Raw genomic sequence first — 20551 nt, forward strand, 5'->3', positions numbered from 1 at the left:
AATGAAAATTAAAATAGCAAAGTTAATACCAAGTTTTAAACACTATACTTTTCATTAAAGTCTCTGTGGCATTGAACAGTAAAACAAGTCATTAAAATATTTCACAATCAACTGAAATGCAAATATACCTGATTTCAGCTTTCATGTTTCATATTCACCCAAAGAGAATGTATTAAAAGCTAAATTTAAACTAGGATTATAAAATAACTCGGAAGAGTTCCAATTAATCACTTTTAAGGAACAAGCAATACAAAATAATTTTTAAAAACATGCAAAGAATGAACAGTTGAACATAAAGACTATTTTTGGAATATAACTAAAAACTGAAAGACTTGCATACCACATATTGAAATGTATAATAAAGTTACAAAAATAGTTGAACAGATAAGTAAAATTGTAGAGAGCTTAGAAACACTCAAATTATATTACATCTTAGCATATGATAACAGTGGCATTTCAAACCAGAGAGAGGATTGCTCGAATAAGCACACTAGGAAAAAATAAACAAAGATTCCCCACCTCATACACTTACTAAAATAATTTTATATGAATTATAATAAATATATATAGCAAGATTTTTCCAAATATGAGTGCAAAGAAATAAACCACACACACAGACTGCAATAATTTGTGTTCATGTCTGTCTCCCTCGCTAGGCTCTAAGTGTCTTAATTACCTGTGTTCCCAGTGCCTAAGGACAGTGCTTGGTACATGCAAGGAAGGGTGAATGTTGTAGGAATGAATAGAATGATATAGAATTTGTAGTTGACTGTTGTTTTTTCTTTCAGCACTAGAAAAATATGTCATTTTCTTCCTCCATGGCTGCAGATGAGAAATCCACTGTCATTAAAACTGGTATTCCCCTACAGGTGCTGTGTCATTTCTCTCTGGCTCTTTTAAAGATTTTGTATTTCTTTAGTTTTCAGAAGTTTAATGATGGGGTGTCTTGGTGTGGGTTTCTTTAGATTCATCCTATTTGTAGTTCTCTAGGCTTCTTAAATCTGTAGGCTTATGTCCTTAGCCAAATTTGAGATATTTCAACCACTATGCCTTCAAATATTCATTCAAGTCCCACTCGCTCTTCTCTTTCTGAGACTCTGATATTACAAACATTAGGTCTTTCTTATTTTCCCCAGAGGACCCTAAGGCTCTGCTAACTTTTTCTCCCCCATAGGCTCCTCAGGCTTTGCTAGTTGGTTTTTTGGTTTGGGATTAGTTTGATTTTTTGAAGTCTGTTTACTCTGCTGTTAGATTGGGAAATTTCTATTGTCCTATCTTCATTAAAGATATTGTCCTATCTTCAAGTTTATGGATTCTTTCTTGTGTCATATTCATTCTGCTACTGAGCTCATCCAGCGCATTTTTTATTTTGATGTTGCATTTTAAATACTATAGTTTTCATCTGGTTCTTTTTACTATGTTCTATTTGTTTGATGAATTTTCTATTTTTCCCCCCAAAAATATTGGCAATTGCTCAGAAAACACTTTTATGACAGCTGCCTTAAATTCTTTGTCACACAATTCTAACATCTGATTCATCTTGGTGTTGATGCCTGTTGATTATCTATTCTCATTCAAGTTGTCATTTGCTTGGTTCTTAGTACAATGAGTGACTTTTTTTTGTTATTGTATCCTGGACATTAGGACACATGTTAGGACACTTTGGATCCTATTTAAATGTCCTATTTTAGCAGGCGGTTACCCTGTTTAGGTTTAGCACAGTTCTCCTGGCCCACTTTTGCAGGCGGTGGGCCATTGATAATTTAGTTTTCAGGGCCCTTATGGTACTATTCTGGTCTGGTACATGCACCTGTTGCTGCTGGGGCTCCTGCGTGATCTCTGCAGGTGCAGTCCATGGGAGCAGAATGCACTTCCTGGGTCTGGTGCTACTAGGTGGGAGGGGCAGAAGCACACTACGCTGCAGGTCAGAGAGCACCAACTTGGGTCCACTATTTAGGCTGCTGGTGGGGCCTCCCATTCAATAATTGCTGGTGCTACCTGGAGATGAAAGGCGCATAACTGGGCCATCCAGTGCCGCTAGGTAAGGGGTAGGAGACACCGGATTGTGGGGTGGAGCATGCTCTTCAGACCCCACAATCCAGAATGCCTGATTTTGCTATCATTTTATCAATTCAATTTAAAAATGGGACTGAATTTAGGCATGCAACCCGGGGAGACAATCATACCTCAGCCACATACTGAACCCAACTAATGCTTCGGGTCAAGATCCAAATTTTAACTATGTATTTTCTAGATCTTATCCAAATTATAATAACCATAAACAACATTAAATATATACCATTATGGAAAATATTTAAGGGTTACTTTATAAAAAATGCCAAAATATAAAAAATTACAACCCTTTTACCTAACTTAAAAAATTAATTCTTTCTAAATATTCTAATTATTAGGGTGGGAAAGTGCCTCTGGGGGGGGGGACTATATTTTGCACAAAATGGGATTTTTGAACACTGAATTAAAGAAATTTGATACAACAAAATTTGTTTTATAAAGGCACAAATAGATGCAAGAAGGTAATACTGACTCATCTATATCAGGAGTTGGCAAACTTTTTCTGTAAAAGGTCCTATGGTACATATTTTAGGCTTTCTAGGTCACTGTCTCTGCACTACTACTCAACTCTGCAGTGTGCAAAAATAAGCCCAGACAATACAGAAGCAATGGGGTGTGGCTGTGTTTCTATAAAACTTTATTTACAGAAAACAGGCAATAGGCTGGGTTTGGTCTATGGGTTGTAGTTTGCTGACCTGAGTGATCTTATAAAACCTTTAACATTCAGAGTCAGAAAGGAAATTTGAGATTGCCTAGATAACATTTTCACTGGACAAATGAGGACACCACAGCCCCAAAAGATCAAATGATTTCCCTTACTTCCCTTGGCTTGTGAATGGCAGCACCAAACTCAGACTTTAAAGCTGTGTTATTATTGCCAATCCAGTATTCTGATGCATGGCTATATTATGCAATTGTATAATTATGGATTAATTTCTGGGACACAGTCTAATGTGCAAATCAACAGATTTTATTTAAAGCTTACAAAATGTATTATAAGAAAGGTTCTCAGAAAAAGTTGTAAGTTATACTGAAATGGCATCTTAGAACAATTTGTGAGAGCTTTTAAAATGAATTTCACAAGGAGGGATTACAAAAAAATGTAGAGAAAATACAGAGGTATTCAGAGAAATACATTCATGCAACCATGAAAAGTGGATTTACAAATACTGTAATGATGCTACATACAAATAAACTTACATTAGACAAAACAAAGTATATACATTTCTAGCATTTGTTATCCTAGGTTCACTAAAGTTCTTTTAGCCCAACAAAGAACAAATACCTGTTGTTGGTAGGCATGGTCACATGCCTCTGCATGGGAACACTTTTGAATACTTCACTTCCAACATGTGTGTGTACTGTGTAAGGTGGTAATTCAGCCTCAGGCTTGACTCCAAGAGAGTTTCCTCTGTCTCTTGACAGAGCTGCATTAGGCTTTCTGCTGATGGAAAAATCTGAAGAAAATCCTGGTTGTCTGAGAGTTGCTTTTGGTTTTCCTATGAAGTTAGACATACAGAATGAAATCATTTAGCTTCCCCAAACCCTAGTTTCATTATGTCACTCCCCTGTCCAGGTGTTTTCTGCAGGTCTCTAATCTCAGAGCAGTATGTAAGAACGTGAGGAAGTTGCCACTTGAGGGGTGGTCAGTAGGGGAGGAGGAGATTGGTGAGTATTTAGCAGATGAGGTTCTTCAAAATATGATTTCATCTACTAGACTAGCTAGTTACTTTCCCTCTACTTACCAATTAATACTTATTAGCAACCATCTCATGTTCTTACAAATGTACCACACTCCCCCATATTTCAGTCCTCCATCCCCTCTCCATCAGTTTAAACTCTTTCCATCATTTGAAGTCTGGGTTCAAGTCTCCTCTTCAATATGATGACCTCCATTGTCATTCTCACGTAAACTGCTTGCTGTGGCATTCAGGCATCTATTCTTTTTAAAACTGGATTTATTGGGGTGACATTGCTTCACAAAACCATACAAGTTTCAAGTGAACAGCTCAATAAAACATCATCTGCACGCTGCATCTTGCGCCCATCACCCCAAGCAAAGTCCTTTTCTGTTCCCACCTTTCCTCACTTTGCCACCTCCACCCACCCACCTCCAACCCCCTTTCCTTCTGACTATCATCACCACTGTCAGTGTCTATATGTTATATATGCCTATAGGGAATTTTGTTGAATCCCTTTTCCTCCTTTCATCTACTCTTTTGTATTGCCACTGAGCTATTTCTTGAGAATTTAGTTTTAGAACTGATTATAAGCTCCTTGAAATGAGTATTCAGTAAACACAGGCTGAGCTGCCTATATAATACCTCTGTCTACCATATAATTCACATTTTTAAAAAAGAGAATTTATACTAAAAGGCATGATTTGCTAAATAATACATTAAATCATAGGTTCTTGGTTCATCCAACATGCTGGATGAAGCTTTCCCGCAAATAATCTAAAAGAATAACACCACATTTTGCTGTAAGTACTCTCTGTTACCTCACACTGAGTAATTACTTCATTTAGCAAGTCATGCTCATCATGTTCACTTAATTTCAAATGAAAATATTAGCTTCAGGATTTCACCCTTGACATATAAGTCTTATGTTAACAGATATAAGTTTATCATGAATATAAGCAATATTCCCAGAATTCCATATGTCAGTGTATTCATAAACAGGCTTAAAATTTTTAGCATGTGAAAAGACCATACCTTCCAGAAAAAACGGCATGGTTTTCTTTACTCTCATCTGACAATTAACTTGCCTCCCCGTCTTTCTTTTAGAGCTCCTCTGACGAGCCACAAGCTGAGCAATTCTTGCAGTTTCTGTGCAGGCCACAGCATAACAGGTAGTCTATTCGTGAGAGGCAAAGTGAGAGGAGAAACATTTCTCAGACACACCGGTGCCTAGAGGCCATATTTTTTAAAAATATATTTTTATTGATTTCAGAGAGGAACAGAGAGGGAGAGAGAGAAACATCAATGATGAGAGAAAATCATTGATTGGCTGCTTCCTGCATGCCCTCTACTGTGGATCCTGGACATGTGCCCTTGACCAGAATGGAACCTGGGACCCTTAGGTTCGCAGGCTGATGCTCTAGCCACTGAGCGGAACCACCTAGGGCTAGAGGCCAATATTTAAAAGTGGATCTCAGTGAGTTTACATGTCCCAAATCAAGCTGTTTGCAAATCATTCTCTTCTTGATCACGTTGAGCAGACTTATATTTTCTACATAGAAATCAAGTACAGTCTAACATACTGAAAAATCTTCCTTGGTTAAATTCAAAATTTTATTTATTCCTTAAACAGGTATTTATGAAGCATCTACAATGTGCTAGGTACTATGGGAATAATAAATGAACCCAAAGAAACCTGTGGTCTACACGTATTATCTAACATAATCTGTGAAATATATTTTACTCTACTTAATACGATGGGAAAACAGAGGCTCAGAAAAGTTAGCAACTCATCCAAGTCACACAGCTAGGCTACCTGAATCCAAAGTAGGTACTCATAACTGCTATGTTGTACTACCTTTCAAAGACCGCTAAATCCTAGTCTTGCCACTGCAAAGATTAGCTGAGTGATTTAGGACAAATCAGTTAACCTCCCAATCTCAGAATTTGCAGCTATAAAAAAGGGTTTTACAGGGCTTAGATCTGGGGTTTTCAAAGTGTTCAGTGGAGCCACAGGATTCCATGGAGTTACCTCAAGGGCCTCACAGTGGCAAGGTGTGAAGGTTAGGCAGGCCAGGACCCTCTGCTCCTACTTAAAACAGCAGCTCAGCTTTTTATCTTAAGAAACAACAACAACAACACAAAAACTTGTGCAACATATAGGCCATTTGAAAAAATATTTGACAAAAGTATGTAGACCATTAGGATTAGATGATCCCTAAAGCCCCATCTAATATCTAAGTCTTTGATTCTAAGTTGAACTCAAGAACGGGAAAGCAAAAATAAGCCAAAGCATGTTCCTACTCTTTGGCCCAGTATTTCTATTCCTGAAAATATGTTACAAGAACATAATTCAAAAGAAGAAAAAATTACATACCCAAATATGTGCAATAGGGCCTATTCTAACAGTCAAAACCTGGAAACATTAAAAATGCCCCAAACAGGGAAATAAAAGAGTAAATTATAGCTTAGTAACTCTATGAAGCATTATTAATTTATTAATTCATTCAGACATTTTATCATTCATACATTCAACACATTTATTAAGCACCAACTATTAGGGATGAAAAACAATCTCTCATCCTCAAGAAACTGATGAATGAAAGAGAGAAGGACAAAGAGACTAAACAGAAAACACTGTGTCAAGTAGGATGTTGGATGTATTACAAGGTGCCAAGTGGACAGAAAGGATGGCTTAAATCTCTCTAGGAGAATCAAGAATGCTGAAGAAAGTTTTATTATTAATATAATATTTAATTAATTTATAGCTGCTCCTTATAAACATTATTACAGATTAGGTGAACCTCCCCTTTGACCACTGCTGATCCTGGGACCCTTTTTCCTCCTCTACTCACTGCCTCCCCTGTGCACTGCAAACAGAGGAACAACAACAATAAGTTTTGGTGAGAAATACTTTATACATGTTTGATGTATTTACATTTATAGAAATGTACCCAGAAAAATGTCCTGTTTGGGGGACTGGTGTTTTTGCCTGTCTTTTGGGTGATGGTTTGTCCCTATCTTCCACACTGTGCATTGGGCAGATACCAAGAAGTGAAACTGCTGGGTCACAGGGTATGCACAAGAAAAACTTACTGCTACCATCAAATTTCCCATGCTATACATAAAATATCTCCCAGAGAATATAAATATGAATACATAATATTATTCTAGAGAAACTAAAGGATTTGAATTATGGAATAATATGATCACATTGGTGTGAAGGCAAGAACAGGCGAGAGAGAGAGAGGACTAAAGACAGGGAGAACGGTTGGGAGGGCCTGTAATAATCAAATGCTAAATGATCAATTAGGGATTGAAGTGGGGTCCAGAGAGTAGGAATAGATCTGAGTGAGGTCAAATGATGAGAATTTAAAAGCATCAGTTAGTTTGGCAATCAGGAGGTCAGTGACCTGGAGAAAACAGTTGTAGCAAGTTCATAATGGGTGGGTGTGACATATAGGCACTTAAGATTTCCAGTACAGTTACTTTGGATATTGAGACTGAATGAACTTTAATTTTAAAATTTCTTATTTAATATGGTTAAAATCTTATTATTTTTACAACAAAAGAATTTGAGGGGTTAACCAAAATAATCAGAATCTGGACCAGCCGTGGGCAAACTATGGCCCGCGGGCCAGATCCGGCCCGTTTGAAATGAATAAAACTAAAAAAAAAAAAAGACCGTACCCTTTTATGTAATGATGTTTACTTTCAATTTATATTAGTTCACACAAACACTCCATCCATGCTTTTGTTCCGGCCCTCTGGTCCAGTTTAAGAACCCATTGTGGCCCTCGAGTCAAAAAGTTTGCCCACCCCTGATCTAGACTGTGCTTTTTTTAAATTCTCACCTGAGGATATATTTTTTTAAAATTGATTTTGAGAAAGAGAGGGAGGGAGGAGGGAGGGAAATATCCTGAACACACCCTGAACGGGGATCAACCCTACAACCTAAGTATGTGCCCTGACCGGGAATCAAACCCACAACTTTTTGCTGTCCGGGAGAACGCTCCAACTAACTGAGCCACCTGGTCAAGGCTTAGCTAGCACTTTTCACTTTGACTTCTATCACAGTGATGAGGCTGAAAGTGCCAGAGAGGAAATTAAGAACTGGTGTGACTTTTCTGACATGCACAAGTACCCCCTTACCTCACCAGATCTACTGGTCTCTATCCTGACCACTGCTGGCACACTTCTCAGATAGGCTTCTAGTGACGGGTAACCTAACTGCTTGAAGGGGATCCAGTCTCCAGTCAAAGATTTGTACTCTCCTTGCAGCCGAGGCAATGCTATTCCATTCTTATGAGACTGTAGAACAGCTCGTAGCATTTTTGAAACCAGATCTGCTTCCAGCATCTTCACCTATAAGAGCACAGTGCAAGATTACTGTGAGATGACTCATTAGCCTGTGATTCAAGTAGATTTTCAGAGTTTACACTTGTTAGACTATTCGATAAATTACTGGATACTTTCTGTGCTATTACAATAAAGAGCAATAAATGCGATGGTAGAGAAATGCACAGCATGTTAGGAGGACACAGGAAGTCAGAAAGCCACAAAGACTAGCCTGTGAAGGGACGATATCAGGGAATGTTTCCCAGATGAGGGGAGGCCCGAATGGAAGCCTAAAAGACAAGATGGAATCAGCCAGACAAAGAGGAAAAGGGTGTGGCAGGGGGGTGGCCGGGGGGATGGAGAGGTATCAGCCCCAAGTAAAGGAAACAGAAAGTGCAAAAGGCGCAGCAGTGAGAGAGAAGTTTATGGTTGTTCTGAGAATTCCAAGTAGTTAAGTGGCTGGATATGGCTGAACAAAGACTCCAAGCTACGTAAGGGCTGAAGGATAGGGATGGGAGAGGTGGGAAGAGGCAGACCCAGAAGAGTCTCTCATATTATGCTAATATGTTTGCATTTTTGCCAAAAGTAATGTAGGGCCTTGGAGAGGTTTTAATAGGGGGATAAAATGATTAGTTCTGCATTTTAGGAATATCACTATTCTGTAGTGGGGAAGATAAATTAGAAGAAGATAAATGGCTTGTAGGAATACTTAGAAATGTGGATGACCTGAAAACAGGGCCTTGGGAATAAGCAAAATATCAATTTGAGTGGTAATTAGGAGGTGAAGTCAACAGGAATTGATTAGCTGGTTTGGATGATGAGAGAGTTTCCAAATTCCCATTTTAGAAGCATGGTGCATAGTAATGACCCACACTGAGGTGAGGTAGATCTGCAAAATAAAGTAATAGAGTGAATTAATTTTGGACATAGGAGTTTGGGATGCTCACAAGGCAGCCACACAGATATACTTACTAGGAATTTAAGTTAGATGTCTGAGCCGGTTATAGATTGCTGGCCTTCAGCATATATGTGGTATTTCATAACTAGGGAGTCAATAACAAAGTTAAAGACAGACCTTTGCGAAAGACTGTCATTTAAGAAGTAGGCAAGGAAGAAGATCATATAAAAGGCTGAGAAAAAGGGACCAGAAAAATAGAAGTAGAAAAGGCAGTCACCGTGTCATATAAACAAAAAGAGGAGAGAAGCGAGAAGAAGGGCATGTTCAAAAGTGCCATCTTCAGCAGACAAGTAAGAGAGAGAAAAGCAAAGCGACTGCTGCATTTTGGTACCTAGGAAATCCATGAGGACCTTGGCTAAGAATCTGCATTGATCAGTAACAGGCATGTTTCAAAATTAACCATTCCCATTTTATTTAGACTAGTGGTAAATAGAATGAAGATAGATTAGGAGAATGACATTTAAACAGCCAAGAAAAGTGGGAAGCATGAAAGGAAGCAGAAAGGTAAGCCATGGACAACTTGTTATATTTTCCTTCAACAGTGCTATCCAATAGAATTTTCTGTGATGATGACAACGTTTTATATCTGTGCAGTCCAATATGGTAGCCAATAGCCACATGAACTACTGAACACTTGAAATGTGGCCAACATGAGTGAGGAAATGGATTTTAATTTAATTTAAAATAAATATAGTTGTTAGACACCAAATTGAACAGCAGAGAATTCTGTTAATTTCCTCATTTGTCCTTTTGAAAAAGGAGACAATATTAGCTTCAGTGTGGATCCTTTTAATTATAAATATGATACTCAAATGACAGCAAGGTTTAAGTGACAAATATTTAGACCTAAGTATTCCTCACATGCTTTCCTGCACCTAACATTAACTTTTTTTAAAATTGTCACCACCAGCACCAACAACATTTAATTAATACTATAGTCTTAGAAAGTCCTATACTAGGTCTATATTCTTATACTCTCTATAGATAGATAAATAGACACACACACATACATATTTATACATATATCAAAATCTTCATTTAGGTATAATTTACATACAATAAAATTCACTCATCTTATGTATACACTTACTGAGTTTTGAAAAATATACACACTCATGCAATCATCACCACAATCAAGATATAGACATTTCCATCACCAAAAAAGTTCCCTCCTGTGGGGTGCACAATTATATAAAAGTAAAATGTACAACAACAATAGCACAAAGAATGAGAGAGAGAAACTGGAAGAATACCATTAGAAGGTTCTTATACTGTACATGAAATAGCATAATATTATTTGAAAGTAGAATGTGATAAAGATGTAAATTGTAAACACTATGGCAACCACTAAAAATTTTTAAGGCAGTATAACTAATAAGCCAGTAGTAAAGATAAAAAAGAATAAAAAATTCAATCAAAAAGCAGGCAGGCAGAAGTAAAAAAACAACAACTTAGGAAGAAAATAATAAAGATGAGAGAGAAAAAACAAAAATAATAACAACAACAAAGAATAGACAGGGCAATTAGAAAACAGCGAGCAAAATAGTCGATTTAAAACCAACCATACCAACAATTATATTGAATATAAATGACCAAAATATTCCAATACAAAGTTACAGATTGGCAGAGTGGATGTAAAAACAAGACTTACCAAATACTATCTCAAAGCAACCTATTTTAAATATAAATACATGGGTTACAAGTAAAAAGATAGAAAAAGATATGCCATGCTAATACATAACTATATTAATATCAGAACAAGGAATATTGGCAGGGACAAAGAGAGACATTATATCATAATTAAGAAGTTAATTCAACAGAACGACATAACAATCCTAAGTGAGACCACACCTGACATCAACTTTAAAACACATGAAGCAAAATGTTTTCAAAATTGAGCTGAAAGAATAAATAGACAGATTCATAGTTATTGGTAATTGATACAACCAGGAAACAAAAACATCAGTAAGGATACAGAAGAGCTCAACAACACTATGGACCAAACTAATCTAATTGATATTTATAGAATACTCCCCTCCAACAACAGAATATACATTCTTTTCAAGAGCACACGGTACATTCACCAAGATGGAATATATTCTGAAACTTAAAACAATCCTTGACCAATCTACATACAATAACTGAAATTACACAAAGAGTGTACTATGTCCAGGACAAAATTAAATTAGGTACCAATGACATTGATATATATATTGGCAAATTTAATGACATACTTCTAAATAACCAATGATCAAAGGGAAGGCTCCCCAAAAATCAGAAAATATTTTTAAGTAAATGAAAACACAATATACAGAAATTTACTGGTTGCAGTCAAAGCAGCATTTAGAGGGAAATTTGGAGCATTATATTGTTACTAGATGCCCGTTGCACGAAGAGATTTGTGCAATAGGCCTTCCTTCCCCCAGCTGCCAGCACTGGCTTTCTTCCGGCACCCGGGACCCAGGCCTTCGCTCCGGCCGCAGCGGAAAAGGCAAGCCTCTTCAGTCTTGAGTCCTCTTCAGTCTTCAGTCTTTGCTCTGCGCCTGCATATGCAAATTAACCGCCATCTTTGTTGGTTAATTTGCATACTCATCCAGATTGGCTGGTGAGCATAGCAGAGTGACACCAATTTGCATGTTTCTCTTTTATTAGTGTAGATGTTAGAAAACAAGAAAGGTCCCAAATCAGTGATCTAATCTACAACTTTTAGAACAAAAGAGAGCAAATTATAACAAAAGTAATGAGAAGGAAGGAAAACATAAAGATGAGAATAAAATAAATATTAAGAACATGAAACAGGTTCATTATAGAATGAAGACAAAACTAGTATTTTGAGAACATCAATAAAATGGATAAACTTCCAGGCCGATTATTAAAGAAAACACACACATTACCAATAATATGATTGAAAAGGGGGGCATCAATTCATCAGGAGGTCATAAAGTCCTCAGCACTTACCACCATCACCAAATACTTTATTGAATTTTACTGGCTGTCTCCCCAACTTGAATATAAGGTTTGTGAAAGCAGAGATTTGTAAGGTCACTGCTGAATTCCTCCTGCCCAGGCCACAAGAGGAGCTCAATAAACACTGAATGAATGAATGAGAAATTCTCCATCTACCTAACACCACTGCTTTTCTCTCCTACTCACTAAAATATATGCATGTGAACTATTAAAGGAATAATCTTTATTTTAAATATTACTTGCAGGGAAAGAAAGAAAACAAATTATTTGCAAATTTTAATGACTGTTATCAACTGACTGAGACAGCCAATTGTGTCACCAAGCTGTCATTGAGAACCATCAGGTGGATGAATTCTGGGCCTTGCTACTCTGAGCCAGTGTACTCTGAGGCAGGCCCAGGTCAAGGCCACAGCAGACTGCACGGAGTCTATACATTCCGATGAGCAGTGAGCGCTGCTTGAATACTGGTGTCTCACACATATTCCGTTTTTCAAACAGTGTGCAGACACTATTGGGATTCACAAACCCAAATTCATATTGAATCCACAACAGCTTTGGGTAGTGATGTATTTTATCAACCAATAGACATTATTAGAAGTACAACCACTAGTGTGTGAGGTTTCACAATGTTTTTTACAAAGCTAACAAAAAGGATCTTATACTTGGGAAGACTGGAAAGCAATGCTTGACCACAGGAAGGCAATCTGAATTAAGTATCCTACCACTCCCCCACCCCCCCACCCCGTGACTTCTTTAAAAAATATGCTATTTTCATGGAATACTATAATTCTCTATTTGCATACAACTTTTGGAGGGAAGAGCAGTCCCTTAGACTATAAGACTGAGGATCCCAAAGCTAGTGAGAAGCAGTTAAGCACAGTAAAACCTGGAACAGTAGGTGTGATTTTATGTCTTGTTCAGATGTGTGCCTTGTTCTCATGCTTTGCAATCTGGTTTGCAATTCCTACATTAGCAATATCACTTTAGGCATTGAACAAAAGGAGAGATACAACTAAAGCTTTTAAAAAACATTATCATTTTCTGATCTACTATATTGCTTCAAAATGCTCTAAGTTTTGGCATATTTTGAGATTTCCTGAAGATGGAAATTATACTTGAGAACTTTTACAAAATGTGTAGTATATGAGAACACTTTCCTCTAACTATAAAAATCAAGTTTACTATCTTGAATGTCATCCATTAGAAACAAAAAGGAAGTTTCTCATGGAAATTTCAAATCTTAGTGTCTCGATGGCAAACCTTAGGCATCCCTCAAAAAATTAGGTTTGAGGTTTCTCTAAAGCGGCTTCCCAAAATTTTAAAGTTGCCAATTTGATCTTTCAAATCTCTTCCCCATTATTTCTATTCTCTAAAAGTGTTGTAATAAACACAATTTAGAGTTTAAGAGAATTCAACTGACTTAGATTTTAAGAATGTTATGCACGCCTTGGTGGACCATAAGGTAGGCTAGGTTGGGAGAAATAAGGGTGGGCATCTCTGTTTTAGCCCACAGGTTCTCAGATTAAAATTCTTAAGGGATTCCCTAGACAATGAAGGGGCTTAAGGGAGCTGTTTAAGCTGAATAAGGATCCTAAACAGCAGAGTAAAGTGGAGGTGGGTCTGGAGAATTAATCAGAGTATTTTTTATTTCAAAAACTGACCAAAGACCACAATCAAGAAGGAAGAAACGGGCCACAACAGATCACAACAGAAAAAACTAACTTTAGGGAGAACCAAGATGGTGGCATAGGTTAACACCGGAGATTGCTGCCTTGAACAACCACTTCAAAACACACCTAAAAGACGGAACGGACATCATCCAGAACCACAGGAAGGCTGGCTGAGTGGAAATTCTACAACTAGGAGGAAAGAGACTATCATACCCAGACTCAGAGGAGGCGCAGTGCTGAAGTGAAATACTCAGGTATGGAGTGCGCACAGGGCGGGCTGGCGGCGGAGGGCGCGGTTGGTGCTTTCAATTGGGAGGGAGTCTCAGATTCTGAGCTCCAGATCCGGGCGAGTCTCTAGGGACCCAGACTCAAACGGGAGAAGCGGGACTGTCTGGCTTCAGTCGGAACTCGAAGGCAGCTTTCTCTCCGAGGTTTGCAGCGGTTGCTGGGACTCTGTGAGGCAGAGCCCCTAGGGACGGAACTGAGAGCAGCCATAACTGCTCGATCCGGCCCACCCTGTAGATCCCTGGGGACCTGCCCTGCCCAAGCCCTGCTCAGAGCCATTTGCCAGATAGCCTCAGGCAAAGGCTAGATTAGCACCTCCCTAGAGGACAGAAGTTTTCCCACTGCAGACACAGCTGATTCTCACAGCCAGCTGGCCTGGAGGTCAAATCCCCCTAGTATTAACTACAACAATCAAGGCTTAACTACAGGAGGACTGCACACAAAGACCACTAGGGGGTGCACCAAGAAAGCATAAAAAATGCGGAGACAAACAAATAGGACAAAACTGTCAATGGAGGATATTCAGTTCAGAACCACACTTTTAAGGTCTCTCAAGAACTGTCTAGAAGCCGCCGATAAACTTAATGAGATCCTCAACAAATCTAATGAGACCCTCGATGTTATGATAAAGAACCGACTAGAAATTAAACATACACGGACTGAAATAACGAATATTATACAGACTCCTAACAGCAGACCAGAGGACCGCAAGAATCAAGGCAAAGATTTGAAATGCGAAGAAGCTAAAAACATCCAACCGGAAAAGCAAAATGAAAAAAGAATCTGAAAATACGAAGATAGTGTAAGAAGCCTCTGGGACAGCTTCAAGCGTACCAACATCAGAATTATAGGGGTGCCAGAATATGAGAGAGAGCAAGATATTGAAAACCTATTTGAAGAAATAATGACAGAAAACTTCCCCTATCTGGTGAAAGAAATAGACTTACAAGTCCAGGAAGCACGGAGAACCCCAAACAAAAGGAATCCAAAGAGGACCACACCAAGACACATCATAATTAAAATGCCAAGAGCAAAAGACAAGGAGAGAATCTTAAAAGCAGCAAGAGAAAGACAGTCAGTTACCTACAAGGGAGTACCCATACGACTGTCAGCTGATTTCTCAACAGAAACTTTGCAGGCCAGAAGGGAGTGGCAAGAAATATTCAAAGTGATGAATACCAAGAACCTACAACCAAGATTACTTTATCCAGCAACGCTATCATTCAGAACTGAAGGTCAGATAAAGAGCTTCACAGATAAGGAAAAGCTAAAGGAGTTCATCACCACCAAACCAGTATTATATGAAATGCTGAAAGGTATCCTTTAAGAAGAGGAAGAAGAAGAAAAAGGTAAAGATACAAATTATGAACAACAAACATGCATCTATCAACAAGTGAGTCTAACAATCAAGTGAATAAATAATCTGGTGATCATAATAGAATCAGGGACATAGAAAGGGAATGGACTGACTATTCTTGGGGGGGAAAGGGGTGTGGGAGATGCGGGAAGAGACTGGACAAAAATCGTGCACCTATGGATGAGGACAGTGGGTGGGGAGTGAGGGCGGATGGTGGGGCAGGAACTGGGAGGAGGGGAGTTATGGGGGGAAAAAAGAGGAACAAATGTAATAATCTGAACAATAAAGATTTAATTAAGAAAAAAAAAAACAGATCACAACATATTGCACTTGACTTTCGCTTCCTTCCTCTCACTCTTTTTCCTCCTTCTTTCTTTGCTTCTTTCTGAATGACTAGTTCAAGGGTAGAGTTACATGTGCTTACCACAATACTTAGCATTCAGTAGTTGCTTAATTAAAAACGTTTCCCTAGATAGAAGTATGGTGTGGACGGGAAACTACCTGTGAATATATGACTAAGAGTGCAATGATATAAGCATTGGCATACTACGAACAGGAAAGCTTGGTAAGAAAGCCACTGGATCTCCTCCAACATCGTCCCTCATCTAAACGATAGGCAAAAAGTCATTTACTGCTTCAGCAAATGGTCTCTCAGCAGAGATCCCCTGCCAGACTCCACCCCCACAATGTCCCTAGGCCTGGCCTGGCCAAGGAAAGCAGCACAGGATGGTGGGCCCAACCTCACCAAGGGGAGCTGAGAGACACAGGGGGTTCTAGTGGGCACCTTCACACCATCCCCTCTAAGCTCTTCAGTTTACAAGTAAGGAAACTGAGGCCCAGGGTCAATATTCCAGGTCTCACATATTTTTATGGCCAGAACCACAAGAATCCAGACCTTCCGACTCCCAAACCTCGGGCTTCTTCTCAGACAGCTGCTCCGGATGTAGAGCGGACTATGCTTCCGAAAGTGAATCCGGCTCAGGGCACGCTGGCAGCAACTCTGGGCTGTGCTCAGCAAGTAGCCCTCAAAGTGGCATGACGCAGGGATCTGCCACATTCGGATGGAAGGGTGTGGCATCCAAATTCAAAAGAACTGCAACTACGTATTGCAAAAATTCAATGGTGGCAGTTGATACCTTCTATTCTTTCATCCTGTTCCTTTTCTCTTTGCTACACAATCAACTATGAGTACCACAGAGTGTTGATAATGTACAAGAAGTGGGGCAAGAAGTAGGGGAGAATAATGACAACTTTTAGAAAAGCAAGATTTAAACAATTTCAATAGCCTAAAATAATTCTCACATTCCAATGTGTATTTTGGAAATTCACAGTTTTTCTCTTTCATACACCTAAAAAGAGTCCTGAGAAACAGTCTTGTTCTAAAGAACCTGGTTTTGGCCAGTAGGAGAAACACAAGTATCACATGATCTCACTCATATGTGGACGCTAATGAACAAAATAAACTTATAAACAAAAGAGACCCAGAACGAAAGAAGCAAGGGACAGACTGACAAATCACAAAGGAAAGGTAGGGATGGGTGGGTGGTTGGAGAGAGATTAACCAAAGATTAGCCATATATGCATAACCCCTGGACATACACAATAGTGTGTTGAAGGCATGGGAAGAGGAGGTGAGGGGGGGGCAGTAGTATCTCCTCAGGACATATACTTCTGGCAACTGGATGCTCTTATCCTTGAAAACACTATTTTAGCAACAAGCCAGGGTTCTAAAGTCCAGAATGTCTGTGCTGAAGATTTTAGACATCAGCCCAAATCCCTCTTCTTACAAAATAATACAGTGAGCCTAAGAGAAGGAAGGCTTTTGCCAACGACCCTCCACATGACTCATCTTGCAACAGTTTAACATGTTATTATTTATCCCCAGTTGTAGTCTACTTGTTACCACCTGAATCACTCCTTTATCAACTTTTTAAAAGGAAAGATAATAATTAATGACTCAGATGGTGACATACTTCCACACAGTATCTTTAGGAAGCAGTTTTATTTTTTATTATCGTAATTTCAAACTCCAAATTATCCATGCATGACTAACTTCATACTATCTATATATATAAAAGCCTAAGCAACAGTTACGACCAGATGACCGGATGACCGGCTGGTAACTATGATGCACACTGACCACCAGGGGGCAGACACTCAATGTAGAAGCTGCCCCCTGGTGGTCAGTGCACTCTCATAGCCAACCTCCCTCAGCCAGCCAACCTCCCTCGGTCCCTCCCTGCTCCCCCACCACCCAGGCTGGCCACCCCGACTGGCCCCAATCAAGACTGGGCAAGACGGACCCGATCGGTCCCAATCGCTGGCCAGGCCAAGGGACCCGACCTGTGCAAAAATTCGTGCACCAGGCCTCTAGTGAATATATAAACAAGGGCTTTACATAAATCTATATTTGTACTAGAGATGACAAACTGGTTTATTTAGGAGTTTGGGTCTTAATCCTATTTATGCTACTTATTAGCTGTAACCTTGTGAGCAAGTCACTTCAGGTCTCTTTTTTTCTCATGGAAGATAAGGAAGGTGGACAAGAACCATGACTCTCAACCTTCCCTGGAGTCCTTCGAGCTCTAAAATGGGGCCCAAAGGCCTAATGGGAACCATGGGTTTGTTTCCCCTGACTAAGGTGCATGATGAAAATATTGAATTCACTTTTGGGGTCACACTGGGTAACTTGTGCTGATTAGAAGCTCTTATTGGCAAATATACGCACACAAAAAATCTTTAGCTAAAAATGATTTTTAAAAAATAGCTTGTTTGAAAGACAGAACTTTAAAAAAAGTGGCCCAATGGGGAAATAATAAAAAGAAAGCACTAAGTTGGAGTACCGGGTGGAGAAAGTAGGTTTTACATAAAGAAAGAAAAACCAATTCACACAAAAATGAAATTAGATTTCATTCCATACACCAGGGCATTTCTGTCCTTCCTGCATTTATCTGCTGACCCTGAAAGTGCCCAGAAGCAAACCACTCACTCTATGTCAAATACCAATTTTTGAAAACAGCACTTAATCAAAAATAGAGCAGGGACTTAGAGTTGGATTATTAAATGTTCTTCCTTTACATTCAAACTAAGTCTCTACACTCGATTTATTGCATGATGAACATAAAGAGAGGTCCTTCAAGAAGTTTAAATCTCTTGGTACAAAATACAATAGTTCATTCAGCCACTTTCAACCAGTACACTTAAAAGGGCATTAGCAGGGATTACATTTCATTTCCAGTCTACAGGGACTGAAATCCAAAAACACCGCCAACCGCTGCCTCACAGTCTCACTGGGTTCACTAGCAAAGAGGGAAGCTGAGTGCCACCAAAGGGTCTTGTACGAGGCACAGGAGGTGTGGGTTCTAATCCAGCTGGGCCCAGGAGCAATTCCCTGCACCCAACACAGTACTTTACATGTAACTGATGCTCAATGAATGTCAGCTGAGTGGAACTGCAGACATCTCCACCACCTGCCACTTTATATGACATAGAGCAGTGATTCTCAACCTTGGCTGCACAGTAGAATCACCTGGGAATCTTTTTAAAATCCTGATTTCTGGGCCTCATCCTCCGGAAATTCTGTTTCTGTGTTATGGGGTGGGGCCACAACATTAGTAACAAAGGAACAGAATTTCCAGAGGATGAGGCCCAGAAATCAGGATTTTAAAAAGATTCCCAGGTGATGCTAATGTGCAGCCAAGGTTGAGAACCACTGACATAGAGGATTTAAAGATGTGTTCCTGCTTCCAAGAAATTGAAACCCGATTATGGAAATGATGGGAAGTTTGGTGGGAGGGAGTTAACATTTCCTGACTAGTCACTACAAGCCAAAGAACTTACAATAGTTATCTCATGAAAGCTGTGCAGACTAAGTTAAATATTTCCACTTGATACACAGAAAACCAGGCTCAACGAAAGTATGTAATCTGTTCAAGATCACAGTTAGTAAGAGGAGAGGCCCAGACAGGTTCCACCCCAGGTGTGCAAAGGCCACCATGTTCGCAGTAGGCAACGCCTACACACCAAGGCAGCCCATCGAGGCAGCTCGGGGGTACGTTGGGGACTTGTGTCTAAGTTCCACTTTCTGTCATTAAGGCAATGCTTATCAACTAGACAGAATACTCTTCTGCAATTTTTCTACTTGTACAATTTGGGGGTGAGATGGGGGGCGGGGTAAGCTGACCTAGATCAATAGTTTCTTTTGTAGGACAGTTATCAGAATCCTTTGGGGCCCTGGACTTTTTTCTAATATAGGTATTTCCCCTTTTCTGCTCAAATAATGGAAATTATTCGGGAGTGATACCCTGGGTTATTAACGGAAATATATTACGTCCCTCAGGTGGGTCAGAGCAGAAAAGTTGTGTGGGCTCCCAGCCTCTTCCCATTAAGTGGAAGCTGGGCACCGGACCCTGCGGGATAGGGGCAGGTTCAGCGACAACTCATCCACGGATTCGTGCTTCCTTCCGAGCTCGGGGCTCTGCGCCCACCCTGCGTTCACGGTTGGACGGAACGGGTGGTTCTGGTCCCACATTAACCTGGGCGGCCTGCATGGGCCGGTCCCAAAAGAGAAGCCCGAGTCGCTGTGGAACTGAAAGCTCCAGGTGCAAGTCGCGGGCAGTTCACCCCGCCTGGGGCTCGGGTCTCCCCGGTCCGGGCAGAGACTGTGGAGCCCAGGAGCTGCCGGCGGCGGCCGCGGCGGTCCCGCCGGTGCCAGGAACCACTTCCCGGTCAGCGCCGGGCCCGGTGGCCACACCCCCGCCGCCGCAGCTCCCCCGCTGCTCTGAGCTTCCCCGCCGCCGGGGCGTCCGTCCGACTCCCGGGTGCCCGTCCAGCCGGCCCCGGGTGCCGGGGGGCGGGGTCCCACCGGAGATTTAAAACACAGCGCTCTGGAACCCCAACTCCCCGGCGCCGGTCCCGTTTCCGGCGGCCGGGACCGCGGCATCCCCCGCGGCTGCAGCCAAGAGGCCCGTCCAGGTCCCGCCCGGGCCACTGTCCCGCGGGGGACACAGGTGCGCCGCGCCGGCCCCAAGCTCGTCCGACTTCGCCGGGCACCTGTCGCACCCTCCGCCGCGGGACGTGCGCTCACCTGGTTCCGGGGGCCCACGGCCGGTCCCCACGCCTCCGGACCCCGCTCCCGCCGCCGTCTCCGTCCGGGCCACAGCCGCGGCCGCCGCCCACTTTCGGTTTCCCCGCACCGCCCGAGCTGCCACTGCGGCTCGGGAAT

At 40.7% G+C, this 20551-nt stretch overlaps 1 protein-coding gene across 11 annotated transcripts in view; it reads right to left on the minus strand.

The window, feature by feature from the left end:
* Positions 1-20551, minus strand: part of TDRD7 (tudor domain containing 7) — a 59073-nt gene extending 38522 nt beyond the window's left edge. For 4 of the 11 annotated variants that reach the window (XM_036330306.1, XM_036330302.1, XM_036330300.1 and 1 more), the window contains exons 1-4: positions 20414-20541; positions 7905-8117; positions 4788-4929; positions 3359-3572 (exon numbers count right to left, since the gene is read on the minus strand). In XM_036330306.1, coding sequence (XP_036186199.1) covers positions 3359-3572; positions 4788-4929; positions 7905-8111 — 563 coding nt within the window. In that variant the 5' untranslated portion in view covers positions 8112-8117; positions 20414-20541. Of the gene's footprint in view, positions 1-3358; positions 3573-4787; positions 4930-5784; positions 5877-7904; positions 8118-8816; positions 8980-9062; positions 9134-20413 lie in introns of those variants that run through there. The other 7 variants (XM_036330296.1, XM_036330298.1, XM_036330297.1 and 4 more) reach the window with 7 other exon arrangements.

Source organism: Myotis myotis, unplaced genomic scaffold (genome assembly GCF_014108235.1).
Source record: "Myotis myotis isolate mMyoMyo1 unplaced genomic scaffold, mMyoMyo1.p scaffold_m19_p_12, whole genome shotgun sequence".
Lineage (NCBI taxonomy): Eukaryota > Metazoa > Chordata > Mammalia > Chiroptera > Vespertilionidae > Myotis > Myotis myotis.